This window comes from Podarcis filfolensis (assembly GCF_964270895.1).
Source record: "Podarcis filfolensis genome assembly, chromosome: 1".
In the NCBI taxonomy this organism is placed as follows: domain Eukaryota; kingdom Metazoa; phylum Chordata; class Lepidosauria; order Squamata; family Lacertidae; genus Podarcis; species Podarcis filfolensis.
Window position 1 is genome coordinate 93,144,732 of NC_139604.1, and position 24,987 is coordinate 93,169,718.

The 24,987-nt window shown below is 43.5% G+C and overlaps 1 protein-coding gene and 1 long non-coding RNA gene across 6 annotated transcripts in view; one reads left to right on the forward strand and one right to left on the reverse strand.

The window, feature by feature from the left end:
- The window catches only part of LOC310766305, an 818,379-nt gene that overhangs the window by 367,871 nt on the left and 425,521 nt on the right, over positions 1-24,987 (reverse strand). The window lies entirely within an intron of this gene.
- Positions 9,647-24,987, forward strand: part of RPAP1 (RNA polymerase II associated protein 1) — a 45,888-nt gene continuing 30,547 nt past the window's right edge. For 2 of the 5 annotated variants that reach the window (XM_083610250.1, XM_083610254.1), the window contains exons 1-7: positions 9,650-9,770; positions 14,609-14,848; positions 15,611-15,756; positions 18,138-18,230; positions 20,384-20,570; positions 20,867-21,043; positions 22,238-22,480. In XM_083610250.1, coding sequence (XP_083466376.1) covers positions 14,659-14,848; positions 15,611-15,756; positions 18,138-18,230; positions 20,384-20,570; positions 20,867-21,043; positions 22,238-22,480 — 1,036 coding nt within the window. In that variant the 5' untranslated portion in view covers positions 9,650-9,770; positions 14,609-14,658. Of the gene's footprint in view, positions 10,665-13,812; positions 13,925-14,608; positions 14,849-15,610; positions 15,757-18,137; positions 18,231-20,383; positions 20,571-20,866; positions 21,044-22,237; positions 22,481-24,987 lie in introns of all 5 variants that reach the window. The other 3 variants (XM_083610251.1, XM_083610252.1, XM_083610253.1) reach the window with 3 other exon arrangements.

Genomic DNA, 24,987 nt, shown 5'->3' on the forward strand with positions numbered 1-24,987 from the left:
TGGCCCTGCTCTGATTTTTGTCAGAGTGAACTCACTTCTTATTTTTCTCCAGAGATCAGTCCACAGAACAGTGGAAGAAGGCCTGCACTTGTCATATTTACAAAACCACTATGGGTTATGTTGATATTTCATAACTCCTTCACACCTTTCTGGTACTCCTGGTATTGACTTATTTGTTCACTCTCTCTGTTTATTTTGCAGGTAGCCTCAATCTCAGGCAATTAAGTGAACTGGTGCCCAGAATCAGTAATGGACTGGCTGAAGGTCAATAAACCAATGCTCAGTCCTGACACAATGGAGTTTGGATGGTGGGTGGTTCTTTTCCTCAAGAAGGGACTGTTTCCCATTTTAGATGTTGAACTTCCCCTAAAATTTAGGCCTGGCTAAAGCCTGAGGGCTGCAAATGGCCTCCCATTTTTTAACAAGTCTTTTAAGAGATCTGCTTAGATTATATTTTTACCAATTTTCTTCTTGCTACTCTTCTCTACTGTCCTTTCTAGTTGTTGTTCCGTGGGTAGTGATGGTGATGTCTAAAATTGTCTTCAATTCTCCCCAAGGCATGCTGTAAAACTCTCCCGTGCCACATCCTGCAAAGTGCCACTTTGGCTTCCGAGCTTAATGGATCAGGTTTGCAGTCTTGGGGTTTTCATAGATCTTTGTCATCAGCTGAGGCTGCTGTGCTGGTTTCAGCAATCCCAGGGCAGAAATAGCTTCCCCACAGTTGCCCATGCTCTGATAACCTCCAAATTTCTGGTATTATTGCTTCCATGTTTCGCAAGCATACAGTAAGGTTGGTAGTACAATAGCTTTGTAAACAAGCATTTTGGTTTTCCTGCAAATGTCCTGGTCCTCAATCACTCTGCACTTCAGTCGGGAGAAAGCTGCACTCGCAGAGCTTAGGCGATGCTGGATTTCAGCATCAGCGTCGGCCTTTGTGAAAAGATAACTGCCCAGGCAGGAGAAGTGAGCGACACTTTCCAATGTTACACCATTGAGTTGGATTTGTGGTGCTACAGAGGGGTTGTTTTGTGCTTGTTTGGTTTTAGGAAGTTGAGCAATAGGTCAAGCTTTTTGTAAGATATTTAGGATGGTTTGAAGGTCATCTTCTGAGTGTGCACACACTACGTTGTCATCAGCATATTGAAGCTCTATGACAGAAGTTATGGTAATCTTATTCTTTGCTTTCAGCCTACTCAAGTTAAAGAGCTTTCCATCTGTTTGATATATGATTTCTACCCTGGTGGGGAGTTTTCCCAATTTCTCCTGAACCTATCCAGAAACTTACAGCTCAGTTTGTCTCCAGGGCAACTCCTGTGCATCCACATCTACAAGCATTCTGAAGTCAATCTTTTATGAATGAACTTCATTCCCCCCACCTATCAAGCTACAGGCCTGGAACATGTGTGCCCCCATAAGCAGCAGCAGAAATCATAGCTGGACAACCCACTGGTATTGAACTGCTAAGAATGAAAGATGCTGAAAAGCTCCATAGGATAAACGAGAAACACTTCCAGATTTAAATCCAAGAATTCTACTTTTTGAAACACTTAAAATAAAGAGCATTACAGTTCACCTCTGATGACTCTTGCGAATGAGTTCAAGCATTTTTGTCACCAGAATAATTTAAGAGACTTTAGATAACCAACTTGTTAGTTATAAATTATAGGGCAAATATGAAGATGTGTGGGCATGATTTATTGATAGATCATGTGCTATACATAGTACCTTTGACTATATTATTAAAACTGGCTCTAAAATATTAATGAAGGGAGAAATAAGGATACAGGGAACTGACAGCTTTGATAGGAAGTCTTCGGGTTGAGAGGCTCTTTAAATCTGGATATGATATAGTGCCCGTCTGTCAGAAAACATTCCAGTGCTATCGCCCTTCTGGTGCTGTTGCAGTAAAGCAAGTTTCCTTCAAAGTTATATAAGCCAAGTGTAAATATTTGTACAGTGCAATATTTCACACTGAAAAGGCTGCATAGTTGCAATGAAGGCTAGAGAGCAGGAGTAGGGAACCTGTGGCTCTCCAGAAGTTGCTGGACTCGTTATCATCAGACCTAGCCAGCATAGCCAATAGCGAGAGATGACCTGAGCTGTAGCTCAATTATGTTGCAGGGCCACAGGTTCCCCACTTCTGTAGAGAGAAATCAGAGCATTCAACAACTTTATACTTCTGTTGCAGTCTTTAAATGTTTTGCTCTGCCTCACTTACAAACATATGAAGCTGTCTTATACTGGTGTCAGCTCATTGATAATACTACTACTAGTTTTGTCTACTCTGCCAAAAGACCTCTCATTGCTTGCATACTGTTTTGTTTTGTTTTGTTTGCATGTTTCCAGTAAATATCTGCTTCCTCCTCCTGAGACTGTAGATTGCTTTTGGCTGTGTGCACACTGGGGTCTACTCTGCATCCAATGTGCTGCTGGTTTGGGAACAGTGTACACATGACATTAGCCATTATCTATCCTGTTTCTATCCTTTTGTTTCTTATTAAATACTGCATTCTGGTGCATCGTCTCCCTGCCCCCCACTCCATCTCACTGGAAACCAGTTTCAATCTGAATTGAGAATGAAAGGGTTGCAAAATGGTATGCCTCTGAAGACTGGTTGCTGGGGATCACGAACGGGAGAGAGTTGCTGTGCTCGTGTCTCGCTTTGGACTTTCTACAATGGGCATCTGGTTGGCCACTGTGAGAAAGGGATGATGGACTGGATAGGCCTTTGATCTGATCTAGCAGGGCTCTTTTTACACTACTGTATTATGTGTTAAGGACTAACTGAAACCATTATAAGCAGCTTTGTCTTGAAAGAGCTTGGAAACACAATAGACATGAGTGGAGGGAGGTTTAAGAGTGCTTGGGTGTGCACTAAATAACACACAACATAAAAATCTGCAACCAGTTCTAACATAATGGCTTTCCTGCCCTGAAGAATATTTATTGACTGTGTTACTGTGGTTCTGGTCCTGTCTACGAGGAAACACCCAAAATGGTGCATCAGGTGATTGGTTTTATGCCACGGGGTTATTACAGGGCACTATTTTATCCCTAATGCTATTTGATATTTATATCTGTATCGATTTCTCAAAAACAAGTCCTGCTAGACAAACCTCATTTCTTTTTTTCTGGACAGAGTTACCAGCTTAGTGGATTAGGGGAATGCTGTGGATGTAGTGTACAGTCATACCTCATGTTACGTCTTCAGGTTGCGTCCCGCGGCAACCCAGAAGTAACAAAATGGGTTACTTCCGTGTTTCGCCGCTCATGCATGCACAGACGTGCAAAATGACATCATGCGCATGCGCAGAAGCACAGGCGCAGGTTGCATTCTGTTCAGGTTGCGAACGGGCCTCCGGAATGGATCCCATTTGCAACCGGAGGTACCACTGTATCTTGATTTCAGTAAGATTTGTGACATATTCCCCCATGATATTCTTGTGGAGAAGCTGATAAAATGTGGGCTAGACAAGTCACTGTGTGGTGGATTTGTAGCTGATTGACTGAACCACCCCAAAGAGTGCTCACTAATTGTTTCTCATAATCCTGGAGAAAAGTGACAAGTGCATTGCCGCAGGGTTCTCTCCTGGGCCCATTGTTGTCCAATGTCTTTTTAAATTACTCAGATGAAGGAATTGAAGGAATGCTCATCAAATTTGCAGATGGCATCAAACTGGGAGGGGTAGAATGCCACAGAAGAAAAATCGGGATTCACAGATTGGAGAACTAGGCCAAACTAACAAAATGAATTTCAATGGGGACAAATGTAAAGTTCTGCATATAGGCAGGAATAACCAGCTGCACAAATATATGATGGGGGGCACCTGGCTTACTAGTAGTACATGTGAAGAGGATCTAGGGGTCTTAGTAGACCAGAAGTTTAACATGAGTCAACAGTATGATGTAGAAGCAAAAAAAGAGCTAATGCTATTCTAGACTGTATCAACATAAGTCCAGTGTCCAGATCAAGGAAAATCATAGTACAGTACCACTTTATTCTGCCTTGATCAAACTCCACTAGGAATACTGTGTCCAGTTCTGGGCACCACAAGGTAAGAATATTGACAAGCTGGAACTTGTGCAGAGGAGGGCAACCAAGATGATCAAAGGTCTGGAAACCAAGCCTTATAAGGAACAGTTGAAGGAGTTGGGTATGTTTAGCCTGGAGGAGATTGAGAGGAGATATGATAGCCATCTTCAAATTTCTCAAGGGCTGTCACATGGAAGTTGGAGCAAGCTTGTTTTCTGTTTCTCCAGAGGGTAGGACGCAACCCAATGACTCAAAGTTACAAGAAAGGAGATTCTGACTAAACATCAGCAAGAACTTTCTGACTGTAAGAGCTATTTGCCAGTGAAATGGACTCCCTTGGGAGGTGGTGGACTTTCCTTTCTTGGTGGTTTTTAGGCTGAGGTTGGATGGCCATCTGTCATGGATGGTTGAGATTCCTGCATTGCAGGGGTTGGACTGGATGGCCTTTGGGGTTCCTTCGAACTATATAATTATATAATTCTATTAAGAAAAGGAAGAGCCTAGATGCATTTTAAGATGGCAATATATACACAGCCTTAGGCTTGGATTATTTTTCATTTTAAATATCTCAGTGGTAAAATGGCTCGCAACAGAACTGCTCCATCACTTTTTGGTCACTTGCAAAGCGTTTTGGATAACCAGAGCCTTTGTGGAAAGAAAGGAAAGGGGGAAATGTGGAAAGATTCCATTTAACTCCCTGTTATTTAAAGCTACAACTTAATTGAGAGTAAGCCTGGAGGCAAGGACTGCTGCATTTTTTTATCCATTTAGTGTGCCTAATACAAGTTAGGTATTCTAGAAATAAATGACAAATACTGTAAATCTCTCCACACTGAAAAAAGCACAAATGTGATGAACAGTAATAGTAGCAATAACATTCCGGTTTGAACTGCTTTATTTTCATTGGGTGATATCCAGTGTTATAGGCTATAAACTAAGGTCCATTGATGTCTCTGGGTCTGGTCTGAGTATGTGTCAGGAAATTGCCCCATAGCTAATTATTGGTTGGGCGAATTGTATTGCATAGAGTTTTCAACATTTCACAGTAAGAACTGTTCCTGTTCTCAGTGTAAGAAATACAAACATCTTTTAAAAGAAGTATCTTTTGAAGATCCCGGAAGCCCACGCTGCAGGGCACTTAGCCCCCATGGAATAGCATTCCTGTCAAGATACGACACACAGACGCTATCTGCACTTTCCAGAAACAATTTAAGACATTTTTGTTCTGAGATGCTTTCCCAGCTGGATAAATGGGTCTTTACCACAAGCGTTTACTTTGTTTGGTTTTAAATGTATTTGCTGTTTGGAAGCTTTTAGCTGTTTTTAATTAACTTTAGTGTACATTGCCTCGTGACGGTTGTTTAGAAGACAATGAATAAATCATTATTATTAATAATATCAGCAAGATACTCAATTTCTTTATCATTATGTCTGAAATTTAACCTAATTTTGATCGATTGCTTTAGCACTTTTAATACCAGTTATGCTGCAATCCTCAGATAGTTACAAAGGGGTACATCTGATAAGGAAAATGAACATCCAGACAGGACTGCACTCACACCTGACAGTTAAGTCACATAGCTTGACTTTGTATACCATATTCTACATGAAGAAAAGGGATATCTGAGCATTAATCTTGAGCCTGGGAGTGTGGTTTATTGCTCCCTGTCAAGCCATGATCCATAAGCCAACATATCATTGCTTCAGCTATCCCTTTTCTTGTTTCATTTATGCTAGGAGTGGGGAACTGTTTTCACCCTGAGGGCGACACTCCCTTATGAGAAATATCGGGGGGGGGGGGGGACAACATACCAGTTATGGGCAGCACCAGAGGCAAAAGCGGATGGAGCGGTGGATGGGCCTTTTAACTTTGCACAGTATTAAATCAGAGGTGTACACACACACACCTGTTGGAGAAAATAATAATTTCATAAAACTGTATTTAGGTGATTCCATCTTCTTTTAAGCCTATGACCTAGCTAAACTGAAAAGGGCCTGCCTACCTTTTAAGGTACAGAACTAGCTGCTTTTAGGTACTGTATGTAGTGCATGCCTGTTCCAGAACACTGAAAAGAATAAATTGCTAGAATCTATGGTGGTCATTGTATGCCTGAAAAGAGAGAATTAGCTAGGCATGGCAATTGTTATTAATCTTGAATTGTTTCATAGATAGATGAAAGAGGACACTGGAAGACATTTAATGAATAGGAAAATTAGTTAAAAGTCTTAATAAAGAAAGACACTGAAAAATGGTTATATATAATCACATGATATTATGATGAGGGGTGATCTAAAGAGCCAAATGATTTTGATTGGTTCAGGATGATGGCATTGGGTTGTAACTATTAAGATGGCTGTGATCCTTTGATTGGTGAAATGAAATGATGCGTGTGATCTGAAAATGTATAAAAAACATTGCCTTGAATGTGGTTCCCTGCAGCCTTATTTTTGAGGCTGTCCCAATGCTCATTTGTATTCCAATAAAGGCTGATCTTTTCACTTGGAGCCTGCATCCATTTATTTTGGGTTTCTGTATGGGAAACTGCCAGTCTAGGAACCTCTTTTTTAATTTCCCCAACACACCATTCTCCATCCAGGTGAGCAAGAGACACAGCAACAGTTCAGAGACACATTTGTACCAGGGAAATGCAGTCAAGGGGGGGGGGTGGAGCAAGGTAGGCCTACTGAGAGGCATGGCCTAGGCTAGACTGAGTCTCAAGGGCTAGAGAGGCCTGGAGGACCACATTTGACCCCAGGCCTGAGGTTCCCCCACCTCTGGTTTCCTCACTTGCACCAGGGGAGGAGTGTTTGTGTGAACAGCTGAGCTGCATGCTAGCCACACACAGTATTTTTACTAATATCATTAAGCCACACTTTTTGGTTTATGGTTTTATGAAAATGCGGCCAAAGGCCACAGCACCACTGGAATGTTTTTGCACATATCAATGAAAGCATATTTGAGTCTATGTTTCCTTATTTGTAATGAAGAGAGAAAGAGGGTCATTTTTTAATCAAATGTTCATTCTAGGCAACATTTTTACACCCATGTTAAAGACAAAGAGCAAAACGAAGAGTGTTACATGTGGGGGGAAACCCACTCTTCATAAATAATTGAATCCACTTCCCTGTTCACCAGCTTGAATGGGACATTATCTCCTTAGTTAGATCAATTGGAGTGTTCAACAATCACCCACAGGTGGTTAAAAAACCCTTTTTTCACTGTTTGGCATGAGAAATACATCATGGAAACTGAACCCTTTAGAACAGTTCCAAGTATGTACTATTCTCCCCACACGTTTACCCACTCATTTAAGTTATCTGAGGAGTTCTCCCTCCATGTCTAGTTGTATTGTGGTAAGATGCTAAGTAGGGCCTTCTCTGTTGTAGTACATATTATTATTATTATTATTATTATTATTATTATTATTATTAGGCTTACTTGCACTTCACCATGAGCTCCTAGGGCAGGTTACAATCTTAAAATATAACATTAAGATCAGTTAAAACAAATTGCAGTCAAGATAATACAGGTAATAAAATATAAACCTTCCTAAAATAAGCTTCCTAAGATGATCAAATTGGCACTTGGCATCCTTACTTTACGGCAGTGGTTTTCAACCAGTGTGCCGTGGTGCCCTGGGGTGCCTTGAGTGATGGTCAGGGGTGCTGCAGGCAACATTAGTCTACCCCACTTTCGTTACCTCCCTCCTCTGCTGCCCTCTCACATTTCTGTCTCCCAAATTCTTGTGACTGTTTGCCTCACAGTCACCTTTGGTTAGTCTCCATTGGGCTGTTAAGGCTGGGGACATCCTCTTTCCAGGCCCCTGTGGGGTGGGATGAGGAGGCACCTGTGGTCCTCAAGGAGTGGGAGGAGGAGGCTGAGGGAACACTCCACAAGGGAGGGTGTTCGAAAAGGGGTGAGGGGCTGTCGGCTCTGCAGGAAAGGGGTGACATAACTGGGCTTCTGAGGCTTGGAGCGTGTTTCCCCACAGGGGAGCCACAGAAAGAATATAGCTGGTCAAGGGAGCCATGGACTCAAAAAGGTCGAAAAGCTCTGCTTTATGGTTTTGCCACCACTTGAAAACATTTCTTTTGTCATGAATTTTAGACACTAGCTGATTATGCCTGCTTGCTTTTGATATTGCTGAATCATGCTGCATATGCTTACTGCATTGTTGATTCTGGCTCTTTGAAATGCTTCTGCATATGTCAACTTAGATACCCAGTTTCCGAGTTGAAAGGCAACTCTCAAAATCTTTCTAATAAGCAAAATATTGAAGATGCACGAGGAGAGTGTTTTATGGAGATTGCCATCTTCTGATGGAGCCCCCCGTGGTGAATGCAGATGGACCATTTTGCTAGTACTCTGTCTTTGTTCCATCCCACCCACTTTCACCATGCACTTCAGATTAAAGTTCACATTCATTTTGTAAGCATCGCACTTGGTTTTTACAAGTAATATTTACACCTGCCCACTTGAGGCCGGTGCACAATGATTGGGTCCAGCCACAAAACTGCACCGGTTCAGGATCCTACCAATACAGTATCTAACATGGTGAAGCACTACGTCTTTCTTCAGCCCTGCCATGGATTCTTGAGTTGAGATTCCTGCATTGGGGTGGGGGTGGGCTAGATGACTCTTGGGGTCCCTTCCAACTCTTATGATTATAAACCACTATACAGTAGTGAGATTCACAAGGTGAATCGTAGCTGCACGGCCTTGACCCGCCTCTCCATGCCCACTCCCATCGCACGGGAGAGGTTTGCGCATCTTTTATCCACCTGGGCTTAGAACCCCTTTGCGAAAAGGGGAAACCCTGAGCCAGAACAGAGGAGAGATGACGGCTACGCAACCCTATTTGGGGGGTGCGCAGGGCTGGTTTTAGGTTTGATGAGGCCCTTAAGCTACTGAAGGTAATGGGGCCCTTTATATGTCCAGCTGTCTTTTGGCAACAACAAATTGTCGCTGGTTTTTGTGTTGAATAAAAGCTATATGGTAATTTATGGACCTAATAGGTATCTAAAGCCATTTGCACAGAACAAAATATGTACTTTATCAAAGCAATTGTTGAACTGAAATACAATTAAGAAGTATATTAATAGTGAAATACAAAAAGAAGTTTATTAATAGTGAAATAATTATTAAGCTCTAACTTAAGCACACCCAGTTTTTTCCCCTTTAAATTTTTTGGGTGCCCCCAAGAGAGTGGGGCCCTAAGCTTTAGGGGAGGACCCTGTTGCAACAGCTTTAATCAGGCTTACTAGCCGCTTTGCTTCTCAATATTCTTTGGTTGGCCGCTGTTATTTTCTCCTACCAATAGCGAACCCACGTATGGACTCTATACGGGGTCTTGGATACCCCATAAGGGGAAAAGGGCAGGTTTTGTTTACAACATAGCTTATGCGTAAATCCGGCACTATGCGACCCTATTGGGGGGGGCATGGAAACCAGTGGGACGAACTTCTAACTGGATAGACATGCGGTTGGGGTGCATCCCCCGTGTCCCAGGCAAGGTCGCCGGTTGCTCCCAGCCGCTGCCGCGGCTTCCCTTCGCCGCCTCTCTCCGCATCCCAAAATGGCAGCGAAGGCGGGGCCTCGTCTCGACGCGCCGCCCGGGAAACCTCCCCATCCTGGCGGCGGCGGAAGCAAGAGGCATGTGCGTCAAAGCGCTGCTGGGCTGAGCGGAGGCGCCGCTGCCGCCCTCTAAGGATGGCAGAAACAGCCCACGCAGCACAGGTCAGTGGGCATCGCCAGCAGCCTCCGCGTCTCCTCCTTCTCCTCCTGGGTGGGCAGCCTCCGTCTTCCTAGCACGGAGGAGGAAGGTTGTGGCGGCCTAGGGACTCACGGCCCGCCCGCTTCTTCGGGCACCCGGGCTTTCAAGTGCCTCTGAGCATGCCTAGAGAGCGTTTCCTTCGCGGAAAACTCTTTGCATCCCGTCCCCGCACGCTTGGGACTGTGGAGCATGCGTCCTAGCGGGCCGTGGACTCCTTTTAAAGACACGAGCCCTAACATGGCGTTTTTATTTGCAATGGGGCTGTCTGTGCATTCAGGCGGGGTTCTCTCTCTCTGGGGAAATGCCCCACAGCTGCAGGCTAGAATTGGTTGAAGGGGGCTTCGCCACGCATCGGATTCTCTTGTTTCTAGGGGCCCCTAATGGCGAGTTGGGGCCTGTGGGCTGCCCGTTGTATCTGCGAGGCTAGTAGAAGAGGCAATGGTACCTGCATAGACAAAAGAAATCGGCGAATGACTTGCGAACAGAGGAAAGGCAAAACCGGATTCTGGCATGTGTGCAGCGGCACATGTTCAGCCCTGGATTTTTGCCTATTTGTTTGTTTGTTTTAAAAAAAATCTCCATTGTTGTAGTAGGAGAAGCAAGACAGGAGCCAGGAAGAACAGCACAAGTCCCCCCCGCCCCACTTCTCTAAAGAAAAGTGATGAATTGCATTTGAGGCCTCTGCTGGAAAAGTAAACTAGACGTTTAAATACAAACTTTTATTCAAACAAACACAGAAGTGTCCTCCCAGAGCAGTGGGTTAAACTGATTGCATCCGTTCCTTGTGTGTGATTGCAGCAGATTGTAGGAAGATCCAGCAGTCTGAGTGGACTTGAAGTTTAAGTCTGATAATTAAGGTACTGGGTTTGCAGTATACAGAAAAAAGGAAGGAAGTACCATGCAATAAGAATACCTGTGTTGAAGTCCAGATAGATAGATGATAGATATTGCAGAACACATTATATTTTGCTTTATAGATTTTTTTACTTTCTTTGGTGAATGTCAAGGACAAGTAGCCAAATAACTTGCATATCATACACAAGTGTTTGGTGGTTTAGCTGTAATCTTCCTCATGATATTCTTTGCTCATTAAATTTAACAGCCTTATTCCAAATTTGATACAAATGGAAAGACATAGGCACATAACTCGTGTAGAAAAACAAAAGGTTATAATTTCAATGCCCAAACACTCATTAGAAGCAGCATGTGGTCTTCTATGAACTCTCTGCACTACTGTAGAAGTTTAAGTGTGTTTTCCTTTTTTTAAATGCAGTTTAAAGACTCAAGCCCTGGATTTCTTCTGCCCAGAGCTGATGTGCCTTTTCGTATGGCATGATATCAGAAATGAATGACGCTGGTCCCATCCATAGACGATGACATCACAGCAGTGGTGGTGGTGGCACTGGGGTTGGGGTGGGGAGATAAAAAAAGCATGAAGAAAATTGTAGGAAGGTATAACACAGCAGGGCAGTGTAAATGATAATAATAATGCTAATATTAGTAATAAATTTTATTATTTATACACCACCCTTCTGGCTGGGTTTCCCCAGCCACTCTGGGCAATTTACAGCATAGCTAAAAACAAAACTAAAACATCAAGTGTTAGAAACCTCCCAACACAGGGCTGCCTTCAGATGTCTTCTAAAAGTTGTGTAATATACAGGATGCACAATCAAAAGATGGCTAATTTGTTTCACACAACTCAAGCAGCATTTTAAGTTCTAGTCTAGTCAGAACTTGAGTCTTACCCTTTGGACTTCATCCAGCCTACACACACAGAATATAGTTTGAACACATATAAGGTGGGTGGAATTTGTAATAGGAGTATTAATGGTGATTTCTCACACAATTTTTTGTACTCTGTTTTTAATACTTGAGAGCAAAGTATATGTCTCTCGCTGATGTGCAACAGATGCATAATTTGCCCCTTACCTATTTAAAACTGGCAGAAGTGAAGGCTTAATGTTTATTTTAAAAGTGTAAGCGGCAAATAAGGCATAGATGCACAACCAATGAAGTGTGCCTGCATTTTATTCTTATTTATTTATATGTTACTACATTGATAATAATAATAATAATAATAATAATAATAATAATAATAATAATAATTTATTTATATCCTGCCCATTTGGCTGGGTTTCCCCAGCCACTCTGGGCAGCTTCCAACAGAATATCAATAATAATAATAATAAGCGATAAAACATCAAACATTAAAAACTTCCCTCAATAGGGCTGCCTTCAGATGTCTTCTAAAGTTGTTTATTTCCTTGACATCTGATGGGAGAGCATTTCACAGGGCAGGTGCCACTGCCAAGAAGGCCCTCTGCCTGGTTTCCTGTAGCCTCACTTCTTGCAGTGAGGGAACTGCCAGAAGGCCCTTGGAGCTGGACCTCAGGCTGAACAATGGGGGTGGAGATGCTCCTTCAGATATATGGTGTATATGTGTATTTATGTAATATATTTATTTTTACATTTATATCCCACCTTTCATCCAAGGAGCTCAGAGTTCCCTCCCCATTTTATTCTCACATCAATCTTGTGAGGTAGGTTAGGCCAAAAGACAGTGAGTAGTCAACCCAATGAACTTCATGACTAAGAGGGGATCTGAACTCTGCTCTCTAAAGTCCTAGAACAAGAGCTGCTCATCTGGTGGGACAGAGCTGTAATAATAGCCTCCCAGCAGAGACATGATTGCTGCTTACAGGGAGGGATGAGGCAGTGGGGATGTCAGGGCTGTGCAGGTACACTGGGGGAACCAATCTTGCATTCCCGCTGCTGCACCCACACAGCTTAAGCCCCTCCATTGCCCTGCCCCTCTTTCTGTTAAGCAGCAGTGATACACCTGCCAGGATGACATTGCTGCAACTCTCTCACACCAGGCAAGCCACTCCTGCCCTATCCCAAAAACTATCCACTACACCAAAGGTGTTCCCTTGGATATCTGTTTCTGAATATCTGCTTTCAGTAATGTTTCAATCAGGTCTAGATCTGATTCTGAAAAGAGATAAAATAAAATTACTCTCTTCCTTGGCATGCTTCCTGTAAAAGCATTTCATAACATTTATCTTGGACCAAGGGCCTTACATGGTTTCGCCTTCAGATTGTGAAAGTTGAGTTGCTAGGAGGTCTGTTCTGGTATCACTCTGGGCCACTAGTATCGATTGCTCTGACATGAGGGGTATCTGTTAATGTTTGTTGGGTGTTGCTGACTTAAAGTTGTGCCTTAAAAGTTTTAAGTTGTGCTTTAAAACAAAGGACCTCATTGGACTGCTTAGCAGTAGAGCAGTGGGAAATTTAGAAGTGCAGGGTGTCTTCATGATACAACCACGCCCCTTCTAAGATTATACAACAATTTTATAAATTATACAATACTAATAATTAGGGATGCATTGCAACAATCAATGTAGGTCTCCACAGGTTGCCTTTCAGCTACTATTTTCTGTGCACGCACATGGGCAAATGATTTGGAGTGCTCTGGTATCTTCTTTTGGAGTCACTTAAATTGTTTTTTCCATGAAGTTCCCTTGTATGTAACAGAACCTGCACACCGGTCTCTTGACAAATAAGCACCTTGTGTTTTGGGTGTTCCTAACTGCTTATACAGTGGCTGTAGGACACTGGAAGGGTGGCGCTGTGGTCTAAACCACTGAGCCTCTTGGGCTTGCCAATCAGAAGGTCAGCGGTTCGAATCCCTGTGACGGGGTGAGCTCCCGTTGCTCGGTCCCAGCTCCTGCCAACCTAGCAGTTCGAAAGCACGCCCCAAAGTGCAAGTAGATAAATAGGTACTGCTCTGGTGGGAAGGTAAACAGCGTTTCCATGCACTGCTCTGTTTTTGGTGCTCTGTTGTGCCAGAAGAGGCTTAGTCATGCTGGCCACATGACCTGGAAAAACTCTGCGGACAAACGCTGGCTCCCTCAACCTGTAAAGCGAGATGAGCGCCGCAACCCCAGAGTCGTCTGCGACTGGACTTAACTGTCAGGGGTCCTTTACCTTTACCTTTTTTAGGACACTGGAGACAAGGACCTTGCAGGGACCTTGCTACAGAAATAGTAATGAATGGGTCTTCAACCCTCTATGATCCCAGGCCACTAGGCTACTGCTGCCTAGGTAAGAATAAGTATACAAATATGTCATATTTTGTTCTGAAGGGAGGACAAGGACAGAAGGAAACTTTGATCACACGTATGTTTCCCTGTGAGCAGTTGCAGTTTGCTCTGTGGCGGTCTTTTGAAGTCAGTTTCTCTAGGATATCAAACACTTGGGTCCTGAAGCGCCATAGCGCTGCTGTACATACAAAAAGTTGACCATTTTGTTGGGATTCGCTTACTATTTCCTCCACTGAAGCTTCCATAAATAAACTGGGGGGAAAGTGCTGTGAAGAGCAGAAGAAAGGAAGGAGCACTTTAGAAACAGCCGTTTGTGCAGAAGTCACATCAAAGTCAGGTGGATTGCAGAGTGTGTGTGTGTGTGTATTCTGTCTCCTTCCTAAAATAGCACCCACAGCAGCAATAACACTGTGTTTCCTCCCCCTTTTTGGTATGAGAATGTGTTTGCAGAGAATTATGCAACAACTATTCTGCACAAATTTCCGGTTTCAAATGAGTGTCATAGCAGGGCACCTTAATTGGGGTGGGAGAGGGGCAGGCCACTGACATGTCTGGGCTGTCCATTAAAAGCCCTGTTATTTGTGGCCCTTTGGGGTACTTGAAAAGTGTGTGAAAGTAGAGGGCAATAAGAATTCTTCAAAAGCCTGTTTTCTCAGGTAAAGTTCCTTTCCTCCCTTTCTCTGCACCTGATTCAGGTTAACCCTTAAGCTCTGTAAAGGAAGGCTGTGACTACAAAAGGAGAAAGATGTTGTCAAGGCCCAAGCCTGGGGAGTCAGAGGCAGATTTGCTAAAGTTCCAGAATCAGTTCCTGGCAGCGAAAGCTTCTCCGGCGGTGAAGGTTGTAAAGAAAGCAGATAAGAGAAGAGGGGATCTGGGGAGTGGAGAGGATGAGAGACCCCCATTGCAGCATGACAGGGATGTGGTGATGCTGGATGGTAAGTTCACCTTTTTTTATTTCAAATTATCTTGTTTTGTATTGATGGTTAATACAGTCTTCCCCAACTTAGTGCTCTTTGAATGTTTTGAACTGCAACTCCCATCAGTCCCATCTGGAAGACGTCAGATTGGGGAAGGCTGGTTTAGTAGTCAACAAAAACCAAAATCACTTATTCATTGCCTGTAAGTTGCTAGGTATATTTGAACAGCTTTCTTACTGTAACCTTGCCTGCACTTGCTACTGTTCCCAGCCACCCCTCTTTCTGTTTGCAAAGCAGCCATTTTTGGTGCCAGATTGTTGTCAAGACTAGACGGCAACCCAGTTGGAATTAAGGGCATCTTTTTTAAATAATAATAATAATATATAATAATAAAATAAAATATAATAATAATAATAATAATTAATTTTATTATATACAGTGGTACCTCTGGTTACATACTTAATTCGTTCTGGAGGTCCGTTCTTAACCTGAAACTGTTCTTAACCTGAAGCACCACTTTAGCTAATGGGGCCTCCTGCTGCTGCCGTGCCGCCGCCGCATGATTTCTGTTCTCATCCTGAAGCAAAGTTCTTAACCCGAGGTACTATTTCTGGGTTAGCAGAGTCTGTAACCTGAAGCGTATGTAACCCGTGGTACCACTATATATGCCTCCCGTCTGACTGGGTTGCTCCAGCAAAATACTAAAACACCTGGAGATTACTAATGCTCTGCATATTCTCTCTCTCTCTCTCTCTCTCTCTCTCTCTCTCTCTCTCTCAGACTTTCCTGATGTGCCCCCTCCACTGACACCAGCACCTCCCAAAAAATCCAAATTCAAAAGTGCCCGTGTTCATTTTGATGAGGATCCAGGAGAGCAGTTGGATCGCAGTGATCAACACATCACAGCTGTCTTCAGCAAAATAATTGTGCGTCCTGTTTATAAGAACTACAATAATAGTGATTAAACCTCTGATTGACCTGTGGTAATTATTGATAAATACCCAAGCTGGGGCAGTATGCATTTAAAATTAAATTGATATAATCCTTTAGAGTAACCCAGATATTGCACACACACATTCCCAAGCAGAAATTATGTAATTTGTAATTATACACGTTTTTACTTGTTGTTGTTTAATTTATTCTTCTTTTGCTGGGAAATGAAGCCTTCTGGGGCTCAAAGGCACCTTCTGACTACTGAATTTATAGGAAGCTGCTTTGCATGGAGTGAGTGCCGCCTTACTGACAGGTGCTCTCTGAGGTTCCTGCATTGCAGGTGGTTGGACTCGATGACCCTTGGATCCTTTCCAGCTCTATGATTCTATGAGGTCAATGGTCCTTCTTAGCCCTGCTGCCGGAGATCTTTAGTGTAGTAGCTACACTAGAGCTTGGCTTCATATACCCAAGAGCAAAACACATGGATTGGCTATCAAAACTGTGTATACATATATTTTACCAACATGCATTTTACCATGTCCTTGTTTCGAGGTACATATATCTGTTTAAGATTCCCTTGGTATTTGACATGAGACACATTTATTTTGTATTTGGGGATGTGCGCCCCAGTAGAAAAGGTCAAGCAGAACTTAGCCCATGTTGCGAACAAGTTGTTAGGTGTGAAATTGTGTATGAGGTCCTGAAATGACTGATAACAGGCAAGGTGGTAGTGAGGCGCTTACCTGACCTTCTGGCAGATTACTCAGAGTAATCTGAATAAACACAAACCCCTGTGTTGCAAAATGTAACAATCTACAAAAATGCAAACGCAGCACGCTGGACGTTAGTGGATCAGTGGCCACTAGCATGATCCCTACTAGTATGAATATTTCATTGATAATTATTCACTGATGAAGACTTTATTCTGAAACAGTTGAACTATTCCAGATATACTGTCCTTTTGACACTTTTGTGAGACATCTTCGAGAGACAGCTTGTCGTTCCTCGCTACTCATTGATTTGTTTGATTCTTTGTTTGACTCTGATATGTATAACAACTTGTAGTTACTTGGATATTTTGTGAGATGTGTTGTATGATATATACATCATTTTGAGGTGGCTTATTCGTATATTTTGAATGACATCATAACCGATTATATATTCACTAACAGTTATTAGCCCTGTGGGTTAAACCACAGAGCCTAGGACTTGCTGATCAGAAGGTCGGCGGCTCGAATCCCCGTGATGGGGTGAGCTCCTGTTGCTCGGTCCCTGCTCCTGCCAACCTAGCAGTTCAAAAGCACATCAAAGTGCAAGTAGATAAATAGGTACCGCTCCGGCGGGAAGGTAAACGGCATTTCCGTGCGCTGCTTTGGTTTGCCAGAAGCAGCTTAGTCATGCTGGCCACATGACCCGGAAGCTTTCTGCGGATAAATGCCGGCTCCCTCGGCCAATAAAGCGAGATGAGCGCCACAACCCCAGAGTCTTCCGTGACTGGACCTAATGGTCAGAGGTCCCTTTACCTTTACCTCAGCTTTCTAGGAGAGAGCAGGGCGAGGGTGCCCAGATGGACTTACCCTGTGCGTATGCACCGCACTGACCTCCCCCACCCCCAGTAAACAGCCATGACTAACCTGCTGGGAGGCCAAGTAAGTATCTTGGCTCCACCCTGCCATCAGTAGCCTCTGGATGTGACAGAGGCTGTCAGTCATTCTATTAGAAAGGCTGCAGTTCTCTGCCCCCTTAAGTGGAAGCAAGTCTCATTGACCTCAGTTACAAATAATGAAGTTACAAATAATTAGTAGCCTGTTTGGATATAGGCATGTGCGGATATGCTTCAGTTGTGAAATTACAACCTGTGAAGGACACAGCTGCATTGTTGTATTTGTTGCTAGAAATCCAAACTGACGATTCAACACTGGTTTTGTTAATGCCAAGATAATGTTTTTATTGTCTAGTAAGAATTTGTTTCTGGTCTCTTGGCCTTTTTACAATTTATGCTACATTGTCTTCAAAAACATATAATGAAAGTTTTTTTACAAAAACATGGAAGTGTTGATGGTTGGCAAGTGTCTTTCAGTGACGCATCTCTCAAGTGACACAATTTTATGCTTTTTCTGGAGAAAGGATGGAACTGTCCTTGTCCAATGCTGATGAACCTAGCGCCTCTTTCATTCTTAGAAGTAGGCCACTCTTAGACAAGTACAAAATGAAAATTGAAGTGAGGAGTTTTTGCAACAGCTACTATCTCATAGCTGAAGGAAGACCTGAGCAGGAGTCTATGGCCAAACTCCTTCTGCTGAGCCATTGTAAAGCACTGTAATGCTTTAATGAATGAAACCAGTATTCATTTGGCATTGTGTCTTTGTGGCAGGAACGTGACACAAGCACTGCCAACGTGACCATGCCTGTCTTCACTGGAGATGCATTTCCCAGAGTCTTTCACAGGTCCGAAATAAAAACAGAGGTAAGAAAAGCAGCAACACATTTATCAGCCCCCTCTCCTCCTGTTTCTGCTTTGTTTAGCTTACCTTCACCTCACAGAGCGTTTGTTGTGGGGGAGGAAGGGAAAGGAGAATGTTAGTCGCTTTGAGACTGCTTCGGGTAGCGATAAAGCGGGATATCAAATCCAAACTCTTCTTCTTTTAGTTCTGTGTATTATGCTTCATCATAATGCAATCTGCTGCTGATGGACTTTGTTGTGCAGCCAAAAATGCTTTAAATAAATAGAGGAAGTGTTGGGGCTTCTAGGGCGTTGCATAGGAGACTCGGCAAACTGGATGCAGTGAGTTACGTTAAAAGCGCACATGTTGGATTTTCAGTTGTGTGTGATGAGTCTGCTTAGATGGATGGGGCACTGTTGGGCTTTGGTTGGATTTTGGGAGGCAGTGGCTGGCTCATGACAGCCATGGGACTTCCTCGAGGGGTCACCAGCTTGACCCCAAGTGTGGGACATGCCCTTGATTTGGTTTGTGCCCTTGGTGGCAAGGTCTGGAAATAGAGCAGGTTTTTGTGACTCCTGTTGTCATTGTCACACCACTTCCTGGTGAAGTTTAGGCTAACGGTACCGAACATGTTATTCCATATTTCCAAAGTTGATGAAGGAAGCCATTCTAAACTTTCGGATAACTGCTAGCAGTGAGTGGTGGATTCACATCAGTGAAGTGTAAGATAATGCAATACATTATCTATCACATTCCTTCAGTGCCCTTTACAAAGCACTTTCCTTACTTCTGTGCAGTTACGTGTGTTTCCAGTGGTTCTCTGCCCAGTTTTTACTACCATTGTCATTTATGAAAACTTAGCAGAGCCCTGAAATTACCTGGGTTTCTTCCTAGTTCAGGGGAGTCTGAACTGCATTTTTGGCATGCTACAAAACGTTTTCTTTTTCTGGGGTTTCTGAAGTGTGGCCTTGTGTTTGCCTGCGCCTCTGCCCTATTCACTTACATTTGTACTATGGGAGCTGCAGTCAGAATTGGCAGACACTCCCACCAGACAACTGATTGGAGCTCTAGGAGGTAACAGCTCAGAAAACAACGGAGAGAAGGGGAGAGCATGCAAGAGTTTTGTTTCCTGGGAGACAGCATGGACTTGAAGGGCTGGAGCATCTGAAAAGCTTGTTACGGGGAATGCTGTTTTGTTTTTTAAATAAAAAAACCAGTCTTTCAAGCGCATTGCAAAGTTTTCTATTGTGGTGTGCAATGTTGGTTTTTGCCATTTTGAATATAGAAGGTGCTACTATTTGTCTCCTTTTTTAAATATGCTGATGGGAGACATGGGCCGGGATCCAGAGAGTCTCTTCTGCATGCACAGACAGGCTTTTGCATGCTGATCCAGCTGTTTTGGCTCTTGTTGGAGGGAAGCAAATCTGCATCCACAGAAACTCTGCTGCCAGTTTCCACACAGTTCATGGTGTGCATATCGGCTGTGCAATCTTGGCTGTAGCAATATATCATTTTTCTTTCCATCGCAGCTTCTTGGCTTAGTATCATCAAGGTGGATATGCTTCATGCTGCTTTTTTCTTAACAATAGTAAGTCTCTGATAGAGCCTGAGTGTAGACACTATGCAAATTTTAAAATCCATTAGTTAGGCATCATTCATCAAATTTATTACTGTGAAATTGTTGCCGTCTTACGGTCCCAAAATCTTCAGAGATGGCTTTTCCAAGACAGTGAAGTCTGTTTATCCTCAGAAATGCAAAGCGTTCAGATAAGCAGACTCTTGGATTAATCATAGAGGCAGAGTGGAACAAGCTAGCCAGAATTTACCTACAACCAGATGCTTTCTTGCTTGCTGCATTTTGTCAAGAAATGTATTTATTTTCCTCTTCCTGGTGTTTAAACACTTAACAGCGAAGTAATATATTACATCGTATCTGGGAAAGAGTGAGGAAGGGCTGTGACTCTGTCTCTCTCCACCCCCCCCCCTTAAAATTGTCTAATCTACAGCTTGCAGTTGAGGACACAATATAGTAATCCGTGTTGAAGGCAGCAGAAAATCTGGATAACACATATTGACCCAATTGGAGTGGGTGGCAGGAATGTTGATGAATTGGGTTTTTTTTTTGTTATATGAGAAAGGCATAGGAGTGTTTACTTGCTGTTTTGTCTTCTTGCAGGCAAAATCAGCAGCTGGAAAGAAAAGTATCTTTGCTCAGAAGATAGCTGCTAAGAGGGCAGCCGAAGTGGCTCAAATATCTTCTCTTTCTCTTGAGGAAGCTGAGCAGACAAATGTAGGACCAGCAGCTCCAGATGCTGCGCTACCTTCTGAAGCCATGGAGACCCAATTCCGCAGGGGTGAGGAAGGTAAATGTTGATACCTGTGGAGCAAGTATTCTCAGTTCCCGATGGCATGTGGAAGCCTTGAAGATGCTTATTGAATATTAGCATAGAGAAGCAAATATCTCCTTAAAAGGTTGTGCTGGTGAGCCCTAGCATTGAGGCGGTGATCCTGCGCACAGTTACATTGGAGTAAGCACTATTGAACTCAGTGGGACTTAATGTCTGAGACTACACGCACCAGATTGTAAATCAACTCAGTGGAGTATGTTGTCAGTTTAGGTTTACTTATGAATACCACTCACAGTGCCCTTTATTTTTAGATAAGCCTGCTGGTAGTGTACACAGTCAGCGGTCAAGTATTGTCACTGGGAAAGGTCTTGGAAGCCTAGGAGGAGAGCAAGAAGCCCAGAACATCCACAAGGAGAACCTGGAGAAGCTGCAGTCCATGTCTCAAGAGCAGATCTTGGAGGAGCAGAAACGACTGCTGGCTCAGCTAGGTACGAACTTCTTGCTGACTTCTGTACACCTTATTCAGTGATTTGGATTAACCCCCCCCTCTGGTTTTTAAGGATCAGGGCAGTTACCTTCAGTTTTGAAAGCACGAAACATAACATGAACTCTACACAAAAGAACGTTGTCCAAAGCAGCAAAGCCAGCTTCAGACATGTGGAATCATTCCCAGGACTCGCTTCCACGCTTGAAGATTTCCTGTTGGCATGTTTAATTTATGCAGCTGACTTTGTAACAGGCATACAAACTGCAAAGCCTCTTTCACAGACCTCATGGGTCTGTTGAAGTTAGCTGCTTACATTAATTTTTTTGGACGGGATGCTTCTTAGACACAAATGTGATATCGTGTCTTTAACTTGCAACCTGAAAAGCAGTCATCTGTCTGAAGGTCAGGTGGGAGGGGACCTGATGAGGATATGAGTGGGGATATTGGTTTTGCTTGTTACTATGTTATGCATTTTTATGTTTTTACAGTGGTACCTCGCAAGACGAATGCCTCGTAAGACGGAAAACTCGCAAGACGAAAAGAGTTTTTCGTTTTTTGAGTTGCTTCGCAAGACGAATTTCCCTATGGGCTTGCTTCGCAAGACGAAAACGTCTTGCAAGTTTGTTTCCTTTTTCTTAAAACCGTTAATACCCAGGGTGCATTGCTTGAAGAGGTGCAGTTGCGACTTGACTTAGAAAATGTATGTACAGTACTGTACACTTTGGTGATTTTTAAACTTTTTTTTTTGCTTTGCAAGACGAAAAATTCGCAAGACGAAAAAACTCGCAGAACGAATTAATTTCGTCTTGCGAGGTACCACTGTATATTGTCAACAACAATTATTATTATTATTAATAATAATAATAATAATACAGTGGTACCTCGGGTTACATACGCTTCAGGTTACAGACTCCGCTAACCCAGAAATAGTACCTTGGGTTAAGAACTTTGCTTCAGGATGAGAACAGAAATTGTGCTCCGGCGGTGCAGCAGCAGAGGGAGGCCCCATTAGCTTAAGTGGTGCTTCAAGTTAAGAACAGTTTCAGGTTAAGAACGGACCTCCGAAACGAATTAAGTACTTAACCCGAGGTACCACTGTAATAGTGTCAATCACTATTGACTGAAAGAATTGACGCATGCATCAAGGAGGAATTTTAATGCTGACAGTATTTTGTCCCATTTTCATGGTTTTCAGATCCTGGTTTACTTGCATTCTTAAAGTCACAACGTGATGGTAAGGCAACTCGGGAAGGAGAAAGCCAAAAGCAGCATGAGAGGCCAGGAAAGCTTCTTCATCCAGAAACGCAGCCTAGACCCCAGCATGAAGCAGAAGAAACTCTGAAAGCTCCTTTGTTACAGAAGCCAGTGATGGAAGAGGAGGAGGGCATGGAGGAGTCCGTGCAAACAGAAGTTGGTACAAGAATGGAGGATAGCACAGGTAAGGAAAAGTTACGCGTTGTTGCAATGGATGAGGAAAATATGCAAGTTTCCATATAATATACATGCTTGTTCTTCCAGGGTTTTGATCACTGCTTCAATTCTAGAGGCCAAGTATTCTCAACTCAAATCTGTTGTGCAAATGTAACAATTGCAGGGCCATAATTTTGCTTTGTCGTACAACTAAGAAGAGGCTGTTTTACCTGACCCAACCTCGGGGGGTGGGGGTGGGAGACTTGCTACATGCAGTTTTCATATATTTGCTGGTGTTGCAGTACTCTCTGGCAAGGGGTGGCAGAGATGAAAAGTATGGCAACTACAGATGCAGCTGCTGATAAGAGTTGTTTTGAATGCCACCTTCACTTTCACTTCTTGGCAGACTGCATGTCGTTTGGGAATAATCAATATATTTGGGTTTTGTGTGTATGTGTGTGTGTGTATATTTGCTGCTGCTGATTCATTCACTGTGTGGCACTATATGGCAACATTACCTGCTCCTTGTGAACATATGCCCGCTTTGGGGACTCCCCCTGCCCCGACAGTCTCTTTCAGCTACAGTCTCTCTCTGCTTCCACTCTGAGATGACCCTAAACCCATTTTTACTGCAAGGTGATTCTGGGCCTGGCTTTTATATCTTGATTCCCAGAAGCGATGTGTTTGAAGTTAACAACGGAGCTGTCAAATTAGGTACCTGGGCAGAGGCTTTGTAGGAAGAATCAGCAAAAGGATCTGATTTGTGAGATTGGAGAACAAGGGTGAGCAGCAGGAAGTTTGGGGGCTGGAGAAAGAAGTATGCTAGCAATGAGTCCAGGAACCACATCATTGGCTGCTTGCACTGCAAAAGTGAGTGAGGATAAGTCAGAACAGGTTTTAGCGGCTGTACCTGCAGAAGCTGCTAATGTAGCTCGGTCTCCATTGTGGCTTCTACAGCACTGCGGGGTTGGGTGAAGCCAGTGAGAAATTGTTGTGGTTTTCGGGAAGGAGATTGACTGCCAAGTGGAGTTACTCCTCCAAACTAGAACTTGCTGTGAACAAAAGGCCTTGGGTTGTGGGTGGAGGAAACAGATTTCGGTAGCTGCTTAAAGCTAGCTGGAATCTCTCCCAAGACAGATAAATCCTGTGAGGTTTAAGAATCCTGTGTCTAGATTATATTCATCCTCAGCGTGGATTACCTAGGCTTAAAATGCACACAGCTTGAGGTATTGGTTGATTGGCAGGCTAGATGGGCACCAACTTTCCATCCCATTCAAATTGTAGGAATGGGGATAATATGTGCATTGGAGGAAATACATTGTTTATGATGCCTCAAGATAGGAGTCCGGCTTCTGCTGGAGCTTGTGTTCTGATGATGATATGGACACTGCAGGACCTTGTTGGATCAATAATACCCTTTGTACTCTTGCCATATCTGCAGGTCCCTTTCTGTTTCCTGTACTTAAGTGATCTGGCTAGTGGGTCCAGATTGAGTTACCTGCAGGCAGTTCTTGCTAAAGGACAGCCAAAAGCAGTTGCTCATTGCCTCTGTTATCCCCAGACAATGAGGAAAGGATTTAAAAAAAAATTTGAGGGTGGGGCAGGGAGAGACAAGGTTCTGTTCTGCCTCAAGGAGCTTACATCTTACCGTATTTTTCGCTCGATAACACGCACCTGACCATAACACGCACATAGTTTTTAGAGGAGGAAAACAAGAAAAAAAAATTCTGAATGAAACAGTGGATGTATCATTTTTGTGCTTCATGCTGCGGCCACAGACATGTGATTTGACGGTGAGTTTGGGGTAGCCCAATGCAAAGATCCTGAGGATCCATGTGGATCCATGCTTTGTAACCACGTTTTTGCACCATTGCAGCCCTGTTTTTGCATCAGATCATTGCTATGTGATCTGATGGTGAATTTGGGGTGACCCAATGCAAAGATCCTGAGGATCCATGTGGATCCGTGCTTTGTAACCACGTTTTAAGTGGGGAGGGAAGGAAAAACATAGAAGGGACAAGGAGCACCGAGAGGGGTGTGCGGAGAAGCAGCTGGCTAAGACCCCCCCACCTGCATGTTGCCTGCGAGTCCCTAGACGCACGGAGAGGAATTAGAAGGAAGGACGCTCTGCTTTCCCCTCTGCTTGCCTGGAGGGGAGGGGTTTTCTCTGCTCTTTGTTCCTTTTGAGCAAACACAGTAAGGAAACAGAAGCGGGTGGGCAGTAAGACCCTGAGGCAGAATGCAGGAAAGCAGCAGCTTCCTCTTTTCAAGGCTTCCCTTCTCCGGACGATTTGATATTTGCCTGATTTTTGCCTTCACTCGCGCCTGTCAGCTCCAGGGACCACACATTTGCTCAGTAACACGCACAGACATTTCCCCTTACTTTTTAGGAGAAAAAAATCTGCGTGTTATAGAGGGAAAAATACGGTAATTTCCACAGGGATGGGAGGAAGAAATGGTAGAGAGAAAGCAGAGCACACTCAGGGCTTCATTTCAGTTGTAAATGAGACCTTGAGGGGTCAGGCCAGAATCTCT